The sequence below is a fragment of the Nothobranchius furzeri genome, chromosome 9, assembly GCF_043380555.1.
Source record: "Nothobranchius furzeri strain GRZ-AD chromosome 9, NfurGRZ-RIMD1, whole genome shotgun sequence".
In the NCBI taxonomy this organism is placed as follows: domain Eukaryota; kingdom Metazoa; phylum Chordata; class Actinopteri; order Cyprinodontiformes; family Nothobranchiidae; genus Nothobranchius; species Nothobranchius furzeri.
Window position 1 is genome coordinate 48542030 of NC_091749.1, and position 17896 is coordinate 48559925.

Sequence of the window (17896 nt, forward strand, 5' to 3'; positions counted from 1 at the left end):
AGGAAGGAAGGAAGGAAGGAAGGTCTTTTCTATAGTACCTCTCAAGATAAAAAAACACAAGGCACTTCATACAACAAAACAATTTAAAATATGAGATTTCAAAAAATTATCAAAAACATGTTTAGAATAAGCCAAAACAGACAATTGTGGTTAAAAAATGCAAAGAAAGAAAGAGAGAGTGAATAGGATAGAGGGAAATCAGTGAATCCTGGGGAGAGCAGAATAAAGAGAGGGTGGTGATGAAGGTCACACAAAATTGATTTTAGGTGTTTCTATTTTATGACAGTTTTTAATTTGTGTTTTATGTGTATATATGTGAATTTGAATGGCTTTTTAGGTTTAACTCTGTGCAGTGCTTTGGCCAGCTGACATGCCGTTTTTAAATGCGCTTTATAAATAAAATTGGATTTGATTGGATTGGAAATGCCAGCCTAAACAGGTGAGTTTTCAGCTGCTTCTAGAAGGAGACCACTGAGTCCACTGATCTAAGGCTCAGGGGGAGAGAGTTCTAGAGTCTGGGGGCCATAGTACTAAAGTGTTGGTGCGTGTTGATGAGGTGTATTTGTGGCTGTGGTGAGCGGGTAGTGCAGGCATCGTCTGGCCTACGCCAGCTGATGCCACCACACCACCCCTCTTCCCCCCACAGCCCTCTGTCTAAGTGCAGTTTAAAACTGGAAGTGAGCACTGGCACCTGGGATGAGGCTGAAAGATCCCCTTGCCAAATGCCGTTGTGTGTGCTTACTCCTGAGGCCCTAAGTGTGTGTTTGCATGGAATGTCATTGGTGGAAGTGTTTAATGTGCAAATAAAAATGGGGGGCAGGCTGCCACAGGAATGCGGAACTGGGGTCCATACCCGGACCCCCTGACTTGTCCACCCCCCAAAGTCCTATGTGCATGTTTGTGTGATGATGTGAGGGAGCAGAAGGAGAAAAATGTGTGGGGATGGGGAGGAATGGCTGGTTGGCTTAAGCCCTCCAGGGAGCCAGCTCCCCAACTGTCCCCAATAGGCACCTCTATTGCCAAAATGCCACCCAGTTTATGGAGACCCCAGCCCATCTTGCCAAGGCCCAAAGCAGCATATTGCAGAGCTCCACGGAGTCCAAGGGAACCACTGCAGCCCCACCCCAGCAGAATATCTATTCCCATCCCTGCATTTGCACAGCTTCCAGAGTATATAAGACATAGGACTTCCAGGTAAGGTTGGGTCCTCCCCCTCCTGGACAACCCCCTCCCCTGTGATGGACAGCAGAGGAGCCAAGGCCTACCCGAGGCCCCTGAGCCTGGGCCAGGCACTGCCGTATGTTCCCGCCTTCTTCCCGGCAGCATACATGTCAGGACCCAACCCCCAAGGCCCCGCCCAGATCCCCACACGGGGCCGGCCAACCCCACACCCTGAGCCCCCAGGCCCCCACCCAGATATATCCAGGGGCATTGCAGCCGCCAGGCAGTGACCCATGGCCACCGCCAAGATCCCCAAGGGGCCCCACTCACACCCGCCAGTAGTTCACCCCCCGAGTCAACCCAAGCACCTCCAGAGGGGGGCAGAAGTCCCCCAGCCCCAGACGCCCCCAGTGAACCCACCCTCAGGGAACGTCCTGATACTCCAAACTCGGACCCTCCACCCCATCACCCACATCAGCCCGCAGGACAATATCAATGGCCCCCCGTCATCGCTATGTGATGGAACCGATCAAAGGAGCCCAGAGAGATTGACTTGAAGTGGAAGTCGAGGCTGTATCAAATGCAATATGATCTAACACAATATTTCTTTACTGGTTAATGCAAAGAGTATCTCTGTTTTTCCAATTCATGAGGATAGTTTTCTTAGCGATGTAAATGGCAGTCAGAACCACGTGAACCAAAGATGTTTCAATCAGGACATTGTCCAGGTTTCCCAGTAAACAAAGAGAGGGGGAAGTTGGGATATGACATTTCAGACATTTTGACAGGTCTTCACATACTCTACCCTAGAATTCCTGGACAAGTGGACAGGACCACAGTGCATGATTGTAATTGTCACGAACGTTGTTTGTGCAGTGTGTACATGTGTCAGACGACACAAACCCCACCCTGAACATCTGATGACCTGTATAGTGTACTCTGTGTAGGATTTTGTACTGAATTAATTGTAAATTGGGGTGTCTGATCATTTTAAAAGCTTTTAAACAAGTTTGGGACCAGAAGTTCTGGTCATAGCTGACTGATAGATCCACCTCCCATTTTTCAATAGGGATTGCTATTCTATAGTCTATTGTGGACAGTGTCTTATAAACTTTAGACAGTAGTTTGGGGGGTTTGAGATTATAGAAGTCAAATACCCTTGGTGGTGTTTTTAATTCTACTTTATTGAGCTTAAATTTTTGTTTAACTACAGATTTAATTTGGTGATATTCTAAAAAGCTATTCTCATCTATTCCAAATTGGGAGACTATTCTGCTACATGGGATGAAGTCCAATCCTTCATATGTGTTCCAGGTATAGGATTCCTTTACTTTTCCAGTCCAGAAGGTTCATCATTTTGCTAGGTGTGCGTCTGCATGGTATTAGTGAAGACTCTATCAACTTTAGATACTCCCACCATGCTTCCAGAGAGGTGCTGATATTAATATGTTTGAAGCCTTCATGTTTTCTTATGCTTGAGCTAATAAATGCTAAGTCTGAAAGCTCTATCGTATTGCAAAGTGTCTGTTCTATATCTAACCAGGACTCATCTAGTGGGTTTTTAATAATCGACCCAGTTTAATTTATCGGATCAATACATTAAAAAATGACTAACATCGGCCAATAACCAATTTCAATGCAGATATATTGTGCATCCCTATTAAAATCCATAAAAAACTATAGGGTTCCAAGCCCAAAGGGCAGGGAACTCTAAATATATGTATAGTATAGGGATGAGCAATATGAAAAGAATTCCGATCACAATAAGTTTCATAACAGTTGATATTGATATATATCTTAATACAAAACAAACTGCACTCAGTCTTGTCTAGGATTGTACAGTTTTACATTTTGCTGCTCCAGCGGGTCATGCTGCTTCGGGAACTAAAACAGATTGCGGGTATTCTTTGACTTTGTTGCAACATGTGCTTTTATTTATTTATTTTTTACCTTACTTTAAATTATAAAAAAACTTCCACACAACTGAAGTGTTAAAGTTAAAGTCAAAGTCCCATTAGTTGTAACACACACACACTGGTGTGCGAGGTGAAATTTGTTCTCCGCATATGACCCATCCCCTGGAGGAGCGGTGAGCTGCGGACACAGCCATACTCCGGAACCATTTATTGGTTTAACCCCCCCAATCCATCCATCTTTTTATCATCCTTCTTAATGCAGAGTGTCAAGTGAGGACGCATTAGGTTCTGTTTTTAAGGTCTTTGGTATGGTTACCACCGCCCTGAACTGCCAGTTCAGTGGAACTGCCCTCGTTGTCCATGCAATATTGTAGAGCCAACCAACTCAGCATCCAGAGTCTTAAAGAACTCCAGGCGGATCTCATCCACCCCCTGGGCCTTGCCACCAAGGAGCTTTTTGACCACCCTTAAAGCAATACTAAATAAGCTTCCCTTTTACCTCCCACTGGTAAAATAAAAACCCTGCTTCAGCCTGCTATAATTGGTGGTAACAGTTAGCAATTGCCAACATCAAGGCCCTTTTGATTAGGAGCCCTGAAAATGAATCCCTCAAATAAAAATTACTTTATAAAAGATATCTGTGACCATTATTTTATTTTCCATCATTGATTTCTTCACTGCTTTATTTTTTCCTTATCTAAGTAACTGTTGTATATTTTCATAACATTTTTTCATTGTAAATGCCTGTTTTTTTGCCCCCAGCCAGCAAATGTGGTGTTGAGACTAAAACGATTGCAGCAGACTTCAGTTCTGCAGAAATCTACTCAAAGATTGAAGACGGACTTGCTGGACTGGAAATCGGAGTGTTGGGTAAGACTAGCAGGTGTTGAGGTCACCTCACTTAAAATTGGATGCAAACATTAGGACATTGTCATCTAGAAAATTCAGTGTGGATTTTCTTAAACAAATGAAAGTTTAAATGTTTCCATGGATACATTTACCAGTGCTTTGCTGCCTCCTAAAGACGAAAATATGTATCACAGTTTTGTTTTTATATTTTGAATCTAATTTAATAGTCTTTTTGATGTTTCATTTTCAAAGTCACACTGTTTGTTTTTTTCTTTTACAGTAAATAATGTTGGGATATCATATACCTACCCGGAGTTCTACCTCAATGTTCCCAATCTTGACACTGTGAGTGTTTTTAACTTAAGAATGGTCGGTTTTCAGTTTCATTTCTGAGCATTTCATGGCATTTTTAATAGGCAGTGGTTAGAACGTAAGCTCAACATTAATGTTTTTCAGCATTTCTGACTTTTACATTAAAGGTCTCATTTCTGTGGTGATGTTTGACTTTGTGTGTTTGGTCTGTTCACTTATGTTAGATAGGAGACCTGGTTGGATTAATCCAGTCCACTTTAGAATAGATCAGTATTGTGTAAGTGGACTGCTTTGCTCTGCTTTTGTCAGTCTTATGCTTCTTTAAACAGCTCAGTTGAAGGAAGGACCTAAAAGTGCCAGCTAATTCATTAAACTATTCAGAAATGTACGTAGGAGACTGTACAGGCTCTTATTCAGCCAAATTGAGCTGAAGAAAGAGTTTAAACTTTCTTTTGTACAAGACCATGTGTGATTTACATGGTAAAAAATGAAAGATTGTTACTCTTGTGAGAACATGTAGTTTTTGCTTGGGACTGGTGAAATCATTTTAATTTCATCACGTTATGTCTTGGTTATTTCTAAAACAGTTGTGTCCATCAGCAGTAATGCCTTTTTTGTTTCAGTTCATCGACACAATGGTCAACATTAACATAACATCAGTGTGTCAGGTAAGTGTTGCAACATACGACATTTTCTGAGCACATTAACATAAACGATTAGAAATGCTAATGTACTAACAACCTAAGATTGCAAAATAAAACCGTGATTGCATTAGGTGATGTTCGGTTAATGCACCTTCGGACGTAATTACAGCCTCAACTCTGCATGGATGGGTAGGTAGAGTTTTTGATCTGAGGGCAATGCATTTTTAACCATTTTTCAAGTTCAATAGAATAAAAAATGGGAAAGTCCAAAGGTTGTTGAAGAATTTGAAGGTGCTTTTATGTAGGTTTTTTTGGTGAGCTGCAGCAGAGAAGATTCTAGTTGTCCAGCTCACTTTGGATTGTAGAAACTTTAAACTATGTGGGTAGCTTGTAAATCAGTGTGCAGTCCTGGCCACCTTTGAGTAATTAAATTTATTAAAGTGAATTCAAACACCTGAGATGGTGTGCAGTTCCCTGTCGGGTTGGGGAATGTGCACACACACACACACACACAATGGTGACATAAAGCATAGTAAGTCACTACCATCGTTTTTCTCCCATGTTCAGTCGCTCCCAGAGCAGCAGCTAAAGTCCATCCACTCTTTTAACACTTCATTTAGGTTATTCAATATTTCTGGAAATGGCTCCCTCTTCTATCATTAACATTTCCTCTCTGTCTTTGTCCTGCCTTTCTGTCCACCTCTTCACACACCTCCCACACATGTATGCTTACAAGCATGGATGAACACAACCACACACAAACCACCTTTTTTCTTTTTGAAATTTTGATGTTTTTAATTTCCGTTTTCTTGTTTCTTGTGTTCATAGATGACACGTCTTGTTTTACCCCAAATGGTTGAAAGGTGAGTTTGTACGACATTTGTACGTTTTTGTACATTAAAGATAATGTACCGTAAGTATCTTTCCACACAGAAAATGTGGTGTGTAAAAGTATTTGTCCTCTTACATTTTTCGTTTTTACTTTTTTTTTTTTGCCACAGTTGCATCAGATCTGCAAACAAAATAACCCAAGTATATATGATATGTAGTTTTCCAATTATGTTTTAATAAGGAAAACATGCTATCCATACCGACTCAGTCAGCACTATGTAAAACATTTGACCTCCTTGTTAAATAATGAATTTTCTGTGATTAACAGCAAATACAACAGCAAATACAGGAAAAAACGAATCCAGAACAACACTGAAATCACCACATTCCTCTCTTGGTTTAAGATTAATTTCATGATTCAACAATAAAAATAAAGACAGGGCAAAAATGCCATAATGGCAAAGTTCTAAGATCAAAACCTCTGCTGACCAAAAAGAACACAAAATCCCACCTCTTGTTGGTTAAAAACCTTGATGAGCCCCTAAACCTTTGGGAAAATATTCTGTGGAATGATGAGACACAAATAAAACTTTTTGGATAGTGTGTATCTCGATATAGATTATCATCATCTTCTTCTTTACATCATATATATATATATATATATATATATATATATATATATATATATATATATATATATATATAAACAACCATTAAGCCAACAGTTAAACATGGTGGTAGTAGTATGATGGTCTGGGATGTCTTGCTGCTTCAGGACCTGGACCAGATGTTGCTCTAACAGTATTGCAACACATCAAGCATTCAACAAGAAGTTTCTAATTTCTATTGTCAACTCAAAACCTAGCCTGCCCACCCATTCCCCACATGTCTATCAGTCAGAACATCCAATTCTACTCAGCAAGTAGATCCCTAAGGTTACCTATCAGGTCCATCCAACACATTGTTGTGGTGTTTGAAGTTGCATTATTGATCTTCACTGATAAATTTCATTTACACTCAAAGCCAGTACAAACACTACAAGTTGTTAGGTGGTTTCCATCTTTAAGCAATGGTTTCCTTCATTGCAGTCAATCCTACAAGCCAGATCCTACAGGTTTCCTCCGTATGTGATAGCTGTGATTCATCATTTATTAAGTGAACAACAGGATCCAAGGGGAGTGGTACACCACTTAAATCAGTAATACAACAAAGTACTATAACCTAGAGGTCCTGAAGTCCAGGACTTTCCTATACAACATGAATAAATAAGCCCAGAGTCCCAGGAAAACAAAACTAGCAAAAAGGATCTGATGTGTTGCCCATTTTGTGTGTAATAATAAGCTCTTGGACACATTTTCAAATTTATATATTTATGATTGGGTGAAAATAAAAATAAAAAATCCCAATCGGGTTTAGGGCCCTTGGGACAGCAGGTTGTTATAAATATATATCTTTTTTGGGACACATCTTGTAACCAGCTGGATACTGGGTGTTCACATAGACCCTAAAAACAGATCTCATTCTGAAGTCAAAAAACGAAGAATGTCTATCAGCATTATATTTTAACATCAATTCTTGGAAGCAAAAAATAGATTTTTCCCCACTAATGTTTGTCAACGTTGTAATGCCCTTGCTATCCAATTTCTTACCATGATTTCCTCCCTAACAAGAGAAAACTATTGTTGTATAAAGGGGATGATGCATACCACCAATGTTTTAGTGCTGGTTATCTGTCAACAGCCCAAAATTTCACTAACGTATGTCTCAAAATTGGATCGTAATGTAGACTAACTTTTTCAGTTGATACTCCTGTGAAAAGGAAATCCTTTTATCTCACTGGCAGAATACGGTCTCGCTCCACAACTTTCCATACAGGGTGCTTTCTATCCAGCAAGACAAACTCCTCTCAACATGGGCTCAGTGATTGAAGTTAAAATTGGGACATTCACATTCTCCATTTTTTTTCTTTTTAACAGCAAAATGTACCACTTAAGGCCAGGGAGCTTACTGTTCTAAACACAACTTGTAATGATCTATTCTATCCCAATAGCCTGTCAAAGAGGGAAGCAGAATCAGACCTTAAATGTTTATTCTATGTAACACGTTCATCTTGATGACTGAAATTCTAGCTGGAACAAAAGCCGGCAGGTGTTTCCATTGATTGATATCCTTGTCAATCCTTTTCACTACTGACAGATAGTTTAATTTGGCAGCTGCTGTAATATTAAGTCAAAAATGTATCCCCAAGTAGGTCTGTAAATTCTGTAAAGAAGAGGGGTACAAAAATCCTCTTAACGTGATGATAGCGATATCACGAGTACTTGCTTGGAGTGTCACAGTCAGTTTGAGGATCTGTTACTTTTCCTTGTGGAATCAGGTAGAGGCCCCTTTCTTCCTTAATAAATATTATTTTTATTTATTTGAATTCCCAGTTTTGTTTTACTCTAGTTTGGGATGTCTAGTGTTTAAATGTGTTTGCTAATCTGAAACACTGACGTTGGAAACATTGAAGTCAGACTCCAAAAAAGCAAATATACAAGAAATATTATGTAACGGGCCAATCCAACGTTGGATCACTGTTCTTTGCTATAATGTGGTTGGAATGAAATAAAGACTATCCTTTTTATTAAGACATACATTCTGATAGACGTGAATAATATATTTGTTTGACAAAACAAATTTAAATGAATTTGAATTCAAAGTCATATTTAGCTTTCTCAAATAACAAACTAAAAAAAAGGATGGTGAGTTTTACTATGAAGAGCAAATACATTCAGACTGTGCCTCCATGTTCACACAATAATCGAAAAACATATCAAGTGAGTGACAAAACTACTAGACTAAAAGTACTAGCTAAACCTACTTAGAGCATGCAAAATATGGCTCCATAAAGATATTTGAGTGTTGGATTAATCTTTCCATTGCGAAAAAGGGGAGACAAACTTTTCACACCATTACCAAGAAATATGTCATACAGACCAAAAAGAAGTGGTTTGTTGGTGCTTTTTGTCACTAAAGAGGCACCTGCAAGAGTCTGATTTTATTTATGTATAGAATCTGTGCAAATTAGATAGACAACACTTAGTTTTCATTCTTTAAGTTGTTTTGCTGTGTTTCAGAATTATTTATATTTACAAACCTAAAGAGTGAAATAAAGAAGGGTTTCCTAGAAAAGGTATTTTGTATTACATGATTAAAAATAAATGGCTGTTTTTGTCTGAATGAATCGAAGAATTCCATGAAGGTTCATTTCTGCTCAGTTTGATCTTAAATTTATGAATCTTTTGCCCCTCAAAATAAATTTCATATTCCAAAAATAAGAAGGATGAAGGCACCGCAGACTGAAGCAAAAATGTCATCAGATTGTAAACATTTAAATATTGATGTTGCTGTATCTTTCATCTTATCATTATCCACCAGCTCTACTTTGATGCACTACGAGTACAGTTTTGGCTCAGCATGCGAGTACATGCTCTACCGTATTCTTTTATCTTGCTAGGATTGATTTCAGGCTGAAGTGTCTGTTGCTGTCTTTTTTCTCGGAGTATTTCTTTCTGATGCAGAAGAACATTTGGTTTTCAGGAAGAAGGGGGCCATCCTCAACATCTCATCTGCCAGTGGGATGTTCCCTGTTCCTCTCCTCACCATCTATTCTGCCTCCAAGGTAAATGCAGTACATGGTGTATGACCTTCTCATCAAGTGTTACTTGAAGGGATACCTGTAGGTGCTCTGGCTTCATAAACAGCTTGTGTTAACATATACTGCAGCACTGCAGGAGAAATCCACCCCAGTTGACTTCTTATGAATTATTCTTTCTCATTGACCGACGAAGCTAAACTTAATCGATAGAGAACACTTACTTGTGTGTAGGATTAAATTGACTAATTTAAAAGCCTTGAAACAAAATCTTCATCTTAAGTAATGATAAATTCTAGTTTTATTTGAGGCTATTTTTGCTTGACAACAACATGAAATGTTTACTTGAAACTGGACAATGCTGACATCTTAAGTTAAATGTTAATGTGCTGCCTAAAGCAGTACAGGCACATTAAAAAAATCAAATATCATGAAAAGGTTTCATTTCAAGAAGTAAAACACATATTTAAATTCATTACACATAGTGACATATTTGAAACCAATTTTTATTGTAATTTTGATGATTGTGGTTTAAGAAAATCCAAAATTCAGTGTCTCAGAAAATTAGGATTGTAAATATCAATCAAGAGCATTGTTTCAACAGAAATGTCAGCCTTCTAGTAAGTATGTTCATTTCTATGCATCAATACTTGGCTGGGCCTCCTTTTGCATGAATAGCTGTATCAGCGCAGTGGGGCATGGAGGCCATCAGGCTGTGGCTCTGCTGAGGTGTAATGGAAGGCCCATGTTGCATCCTTCAGGTCATTTGCATCGTTGTGTCTGGTGATTCATCCTACTCTTAACAATACCAGTGTCTGTTCAGGTTAGACTAGCTTGCTGGATAATCAAGCCTAGTAAAACCAGGGTCATCGAGCCAGCTTTTGGTACCTTTAACGGTGAATAGATGCCAAGTACTGCTGGAAAATGAAATCATCTCTGTAAAGCTCATCAGTAGAAAGAAGCATGAAAATCTCTTAAACTATCTTCATTCATCGTGAACTCGAGAAAACACAGTGGACAAACATGCAGATGGCATGGCACCCAATCATATCTGATTGTGGAAAATTCCTTCTGGACTTCATTCAAGCTATGGGGATTCTTTGCCTCTCCACTGATTTCTAATTGATATGAAGATTTTAGTTTTATCTGAAAAAAGAACTTCAGATCACCAACTCCAGTTCTTGTTTTCCTTAAGCTTCTGATGTCTCTGGTTCAGAACTAGATTGGCAGAACTTGTTTGTGCATAGTGACTCTGGACGTGTCCACTCCTTGTGAAGTCCTCCCAAATTCTTGAACAAATGTTGCTTGGAAATCTTGTCAAGGCTGTGGTTCTTCCTGTTGCCACCAAACTTTCTATGAATAAAAAAACAGCCCTCTGTGTACAAGTGGCTTCTTTTGCAGTGAGCTTTTTTGGATTCTCCTCCTTAAAGACCATGTCAGTAACTTTCTTCTGGACACTTGTCAAGTCCGCATTTATTCCCATGATAGTTTGGGTCAGTACGATACACTACTAAGAGACCATTGAGAAGAAGTGTGTCCAAAGCGTGTCCTTCTGTTGTCCTGGCGGGGAATTGCTTTGCAACACTCCCCAGGAGATGTAAAAGTTCGAGACCCAAACATCTCTGTCAGTGCTTGTGCGTCTTTCTCTTGTGGAGCTGACGTAAGTAGAATCGTGTTTAGTGTAGGTGTTACTTGTCTTCCATTGATGACCTTGATAAACTACCTTTCTCTAAAACAGGCATTTGTGGACTTCTTCTCGCGGGGACTGCAAGCTGAATACAAGAGCAAAGGGATCATCATTCAGGTAAGTTTGGCACTGGTTTTAGACTGCAAGTCCAAATGATGTGATGTGATTATTTGTAATCATACTTTTAGATATGACATTTTTTAGGACCTAAGACATTAAAGAAATACAGGTCCTTCTCAAAAAATTAGCATATTGTGATAAAGTTAATTATTTTCTGTAATATACTGATACACATTAGACTTTCATATATATAAGATTCATTACACACAACTGAAGCAGATCAAGCCTTTTATTGTTTCTAATATTGATGATTTTGGCATACAGCTCATCAAAACCCAAAATTCCTATCTAAAAAAGTTAGCATATGAAACTGTTCTCTAAAGGAGCTATTAACCTAATCATCTGAATCAACTAATTAACTCTTAACACCTGCAAAAGATTCCTGAGGCTTTTAAAAACTCCCAGCCTGGTTCATGACTCAAAACCACAATCATGGATAAGACTGCCGACCTGACTGCTGTCCAGAAGGCCATCATTGACACCCTCAAGCAAGAGCGTAAGACAGAAAGAAATTTCTGAACGAATAGGCTGTTCCCAGAGTGCTGTATCAAGGTACCTCAGTGGGAAGTCTGTGGGAAGGAAAAAGTGTGGCAGAAAATGCTGCACAACGAGAAGAGGTGACCGGACCCTGAGGAAGATAGTGGAGAAGGACCGATTCCAGACCTTGGGGGACCTGCAGAAGCAGTGGACTGAGTCTGGAGTAGAAACATCCAGAGCCACCGTGTACAGGCGTGTGCAGGAAATAATCTACAGGTACCGCATTCCCCAGGTCAAGCCACTTTTGAACCAGAAACAGTGGCAGAAGCGCCTGACCTGGGCTACAGAGAAGCAGCACTGGACTGTTGCTCAGTGGTCCAAAGTACTTTTTTCTGATAAAAGCAAATTTTGCATGTCATTTGGACATGTACCCTCAGTCAGTGATGGTCTGGGGTGCCATGTCAGCTGCTGGTGTTGGTCCACTGTGTTTTATCAAGGGCAGGGTCAATGCTGCTAGCTATCAGGAGATTTTGGGAGCACGTCATGCTTCCATCTGCTGAAAAGCTTTATGGAAATGAAGATTTCATTTTTCAGCACGACCTGACACCTGCTCACAGTGCCAAAACCACTGGGAAATGGTTTACTGACCATGGTATTACTGTGCTCAACTGGCCTGCCAATTCTCCTGACCTGAAGCCCATAGAGAATCTGTGGGATTTTGTGAAGAGAAAGTTGAGAGACACAAGACCCAACACTCTGGATGAGCTTAAGGCTGCTATCGAAGCATCCTGGGCCTCCATAACACCTCAGCAGTGCCACAGGCTGATTGCCTCCATGCCATGCCGCATTGGAGCAGTCATTTCTGCAAAAGGATTCCCGACCAAGTATTGAGTGCATAACTGAACATAATTATTTTAAGAGTGACTTTTTTTGTATTAAAAACACTTTTATTTTATTGGTCGGATGAAATATGCAAATTTTTTGAGATAGGAATTTTGGGTTTTCATGAGCTGTATGCCAAAATCATCAATATTAGAAACAATAAAAGGCTTGAACTACTTCAGTTGTGTGTAATGTAGGCTTGGGTGGTATCCAAATTTGAATACCGTCTAACTTCCACTTAATTTTACCCCGGTATATGGTATTACTGTGAATACTTAAAAAGTATGACGTAAGACTCAAGTGGACCTTCACCTTTCTGAATCCGAATACCAATTACTAAAAAAATAACAATGCAACTCACATACTATTGACAACATTTATTAACACAAAAAACGCAGCTTATAAACAAGTGCAAAGAGTCAACAGTCCAACAGCAATAAATCAACATAAAAACCCAGGACAGCTGTTGTGCGCAAATCAAGTGAACAACTTATCAACGAGTAGCATGAAACAGTGCAAATAGGCCGTAACAGTCAACAAGAGTTGAATAACCATAAACATTGAAATTATAAAAATTATTGCAACCAAAACAACTGCATTAAAATTATAAAAAGAAAACTCCGTCACACGGCCACACGCGTGCGCGCGCGCACACACAGAGGAGTGTGAACATTACGGCATGTTGCAGCAAATCTAGTTAAGATTTCTCGCCAGAAAAACCAGAATGTTTACTTTTTCTGGGTTCAAGTTTGCATGTTGTGGACCAACAACTTTACCTGCGCTGCTGAAAACCCGCTCCGATGGTGAGCTGGTGGCACAAAGGCATAGATACCTCCGGGCCAGTCGTGACATCTGGGGAAAACGACTGGCAGCATATTTCCACCAGAGAAGAGGGTCTTCGTCCCCTTGAATAACAGGTTCCAAACAGTATGCTGTTATTTCAGCTCCAGCTCGTTGCTCTGCGCTGACGGGACCCTCCGGCGCAGCTTCAGCGGCTCGTTTTTGCAGGAGAGCCCCCAGAGACATCTTTTTGCGTGGGGGTTCAGTTTGTGCTCATTCCTCTATTGTTCGGATGGCCACTGCTTCTGGTGCTGCTTGCCCCTCTAAGCTCACGATCTCAGCCTGTAATTCAGCTTTGATTTCAGCCAGTGCGTTGTCATCAAGCTCATATCTGCCACGGTAACGAGGATCGAGGAAAGTGCATTTTCGCATTAATTTGCGCACTGAATCAGATTCATACTTGGCCTCCAGCTTTTTTAGAATTGTGGTTTTTATTGACTTTGTAAGCTGGAGGTCGTTTTCTGACACAGCCAACACGCTCTCCCTGCAGAGCTGGAGTATGGGGAGGATAGAGGAACTGGTCAGTCGCACAGCTGTTTTTCATGACTGTATTGGAACTGACACCATCGCTATTTTGTAATACCACGTGTATACGGTAATACCGTAATACCGCCCAAGCCTAGGGTAATTACTCTAATATATATATGAAAGCCTAATGTTTATCAGTACATTACAGTAAATAATTAACTTTATCACAATATGCTAATTATTTGAGAAGGACCTGTATTTCTTTATTTTTATTATTATTATTATATCATCATATGCACTGCCTGGCCAAATAAAAAAGTCACATCTGGATTTAACAAATAGTTACGAGCCTCCGATTGGATCATTTCATTTGGCAACAAGTTATTTAACCCCAGCTGATGCAAAAAGTTGCTTCTCATTTCTTAAACAACAGTGTGGAAAGACACATCTGGGGGTCATGGAAAAGATTTTAGTGTGTTTAAGAAAGGTCAAATCATTGGCATGCATCAAATAGAGAAAACATATTAAGAGGTATTAGAAACTACTAAAATTGGGTTAAGAACTCTCGAACGCATTGTTAAAAACTGGAAGGATAGTGGGGACCCATCTTCTTCAAAGAAGAATTGTGCCCAGAAAAAGATCCTGACTGGTGGTAATCAGCGATCACCTAAACATTTTGTGAAATCAATCAGGCTCAAATAGTGAAAAAGTGATTCAGAGAGCATGACACATCATTTTCACACATGGATTGGCCACCACAGAGTCCAGACCTTAAACCCATTGAGAACATTTGGGATGTGCTGGAGAAGGCTTTGTGCAGCGGTCAGACTCTACCATGATCCGTACAAGATCTTAGTGACAAATTATTTTAACACTGGATGGAAATAAATTTTGTGACATTGCAGAAGCTTATCGAAACAATACCACAGAGAATGTGTGCCGTAATCAAAGTTAAAGGCAGTCCAATAAATTATTAAGAGTGTGTGGCCCTTTTTTTTTTAAATTTTTTTGGTGGCAAAATTTTTTGGGCAGCGCAGTGTATATTTTTATATAATATTTCTTAAAGTTTTGAGTTTTGCATCATTTAAACTTCATGTATAATTTGTTTCCTTGGTTTTCTAGAGTGTGTTGCCATTTTTCGTTGCAACCAAGCTGAGTAAAATCCGACGAGCCACGCTGGACAAGCCCAATCCAGAGCGATACGTTGCAGCTGAGCTCAACACCGTGGGACTGCAGACCCAGACTTATGGCTACCTGCCTCATGCCATAATGGTTAGTCTGGGAATGTAAAAACAAAGTACAAGCAAGGAATCCAAAGCAGATTGTCAAAATGAAAAACAAAGCTACGATTGAAAATGATTTAGAGGTCCTTCACCTAAATGATCAGTTACTCTAATCATTTGAGTTCACCATGCAGGTTGAATGTGAAAATGGTCTCCTACACCTTTTTTCTGTATTATCTTCTGATAGAAAATAGACAGTGAAACTCTAAGATGCATGACAGATCTACGTCACACAAAGCTTTCATGGACTCACCCATCTAGAATCACGATGGGAAAGCCTGTTGGTTTAGTGTCCAGGAAACAGAAGAGAATGTCTGGAATAGTAGAAGCTAACCATTAGCATTAGCAACTCCACCACAAGGCAGAACTCCTCAAGGCTTGTGTTAGTTGTGGAGATAAAGTATCAGTGTTGCAGACCAAACAGAGTCAGTTGTAGTTGTAGTGGAGGCAAATGGATTATTTATTTGATATTCTGTATACATATAAAATATTACCTTGCTTGATCTTTATTGTAAATATCAGAATATTATAGGGCTTAATCAGAAGATTTTAGGATTTTTGCTTTATTAAGTAATTATACACACTTCGTTTTGATACAGAAAAGAGTCAGGTTTATAAAAGTAAGAATTTATTTTATAACCATTAAAACACGACAAGTGAACTAAGCATTTACTGTGAGTGTATGAAGCTAAATGTGATGTAAGAACCTTTGTGTGAATGCGGTGTTGGTCAGAACTTCCTTATCTCGGAAAGCGACTTCTGATGAAAAAAGAATTTGGATTGCTTAAGCTATGAAGTTGTTATTGTCAGAAGCACATCAGACGCAATCTCTCTGTGTTCTACCTCACCTTTTTGATGACCCTCGTCACGGATCCGGAGGTCAGAGAGGCCGGATGGCCTCTGGGCACCCAGGTCCATTAGATTGACCGCAAGGGCCGACTTCTCCAGTCCAGAGTTGTCACCAGGCAGCACAGGTTGGGATCACCTTGCGTCTCGGGAACAATTCTTAAGCAGTTGAACTCTATCGGCTTGTTTCTGCTGGAACTGTCTTGCTGTCTCAGCTTTGTAGGTGCTAAAAGGTTTTGACGACGTGTCAAAATCTTTGATGGTTAAAGAGGTTTGGCTACAGATGGCCGGTCTGAAGCTTTCTCAAGAACTGAAGAATCATCAGCGTGATCTGGTTTTAATGTTTTGATGTTATGACTTGCACAGCTAATCAGGCTGACAAGTTTGGAGATGTTTTACCAAGGCAACTCAGAAACACACCGTCTTTGATATCGGAAGTCCTGACTGGTTAAAAAAAACAAGTTATGTGTTGTAGTCTTAACTTAACTTACTTGTTATTGTGGATGCAGGTGCGAGGACCTTGTCGTCAAAACATGTTGAACACATGGCAGGTTCTAGTAGACACACATGTATATTAGCATTGTGCTAACCACTCGCTGCCAGTCAAATCGCAGCCTTTGCGATTAGAAAATTTCCTTTTGTCACATCGCAATTTAATTGCATATGCAATTAATCGTTCGGCCCTAGTAACAACACAATGTATTACAGCATATGGTTAAATCCATTTGGGCATAAGAAGCTGTCATTAATCCTGTGCAGCCAAAATTTCTTGTGCAGATACATTCATCACAGATGTTGCCTGCCTTCATTTTCTGTATTCCACCAAACCACGAGTAGCAGACAAGCAGTGCTGTTGCGATTATCCGCTAATCCCTCTCTGTTCTGTTGTGTAGCAAAGCTCTTCACGTTTCACAGTTTTAAGCCACAGTTTGCTGGTGTATAGTTTGGTCAGCTCTAAAGCTACAGTCTGCAACTTTCTGGAAAAACATCTGCTTGCTTGACTTTGCTGTAGCTCTTTTTCTCCTTAGGTGTAAAACCTGAAATAATAAAACCCATCGAGCAAACTGATATTAGCCCCATGATCTGGCTTCTGAGCTCAGATTTATTGAGGTGTTTAAAATGTGCAACATAATACAGTTTGAATTTCTATGCTCCTGATGTACTGTAAAAGTGACAGCTGGTTTAAATTCATTATGATGAATTCATAGAAGTTCATCATCCTAAACTGGAAATGTAAAACCGCTTGAGTCTGATTTTCTTATTTAATGAACTCAATAGCACTAAAAATAGTGAACATGAGTTTTATTAAACATTGAATTTATGACAGAATTCTTTAGTTTGTGAAACCATATATTTGATTTATTTTTAACTTAAAATACATCAGCAGAATTTTTCCACCCCTTGTAATTCAGTTGCAGAATTTAACTTTCCAAATTTCAGCAACAGAATTTGAACATAAAAATTTCATCAGCAAAAATTCAACATCGGAAAATTCAGCAGCAAAAATGTAACGGAAGAAATTCAACAACAAATGAGGTGATGCTCCTGATGACCCAAGCCAAAGCATTCGTCACTTCGTGTGATGCGTAATTTGATTGGCTAAAAGCCACTCAACTTGATCGATTACTTTGGCTTGGGTCACAAGTATGTTGCCTCAGTTGTGGAAATTTTGCATGCATGTTGATGATTTTTTTTATGTTGAAATTTTGCTGATTAACCTTTTGCTAGTGTTTAAGTTAAAATGCAAATACATAATTTCACAGAATAAAAGGGAAATGTTGTAAGGTAAATGTAAAAAAAAAAGTCATTCTCGTGAGGCTGAATTTATTTCATAGAAGCATAATATGTTGGTAATAGCCACCATTATAATCTATGGGTTTGTTTCCACCAAGTGCGCAGCAGCATTTCCCAGAAGTGTTGAGTCACAGCAGTCTGCCAAATTT

At 39.5% G+C, this 17896-nt stretch overlaps 1 protein-coding gene across 1 annotated transcript in view; it reads left to right on the plus strand.

Annotated features, from left to right (window-relative positions):
* hsd17b12b (hydroxysteroid (17-beta) dehydrogenase 12b) overlaps positions 1-17896 on the plus strand; it is a 45740-nt gene that overhangs the window by 23296 nt on the left and 4548 nt on the right. Inside the window, exons 4-10 of the mRNA XM_015956345.3 lie at positions 3840-3947; positions 4207-4271; positions 4862-4906; positions 5711-5745; positions 9296-9377; positions 11089-11154; positions 14947-15096. Of these exons, the coding sequence (XP_015811831.1) occupies positions 3840-3947; positions 4207-4271; positions 4862-4906; positions 5711-5745; positions 9296-9377; positions 11089-11154; positions 14947-15096 (551 nt within the window). The remainder of the gene's footprint in view (positions 1-3839; positions 3948-4206; positions 4272-4861; positions 4907-5710; positions 5746-9295; positions 9378-11088; positions 11155-14946; positions 15097-17896) is intronic.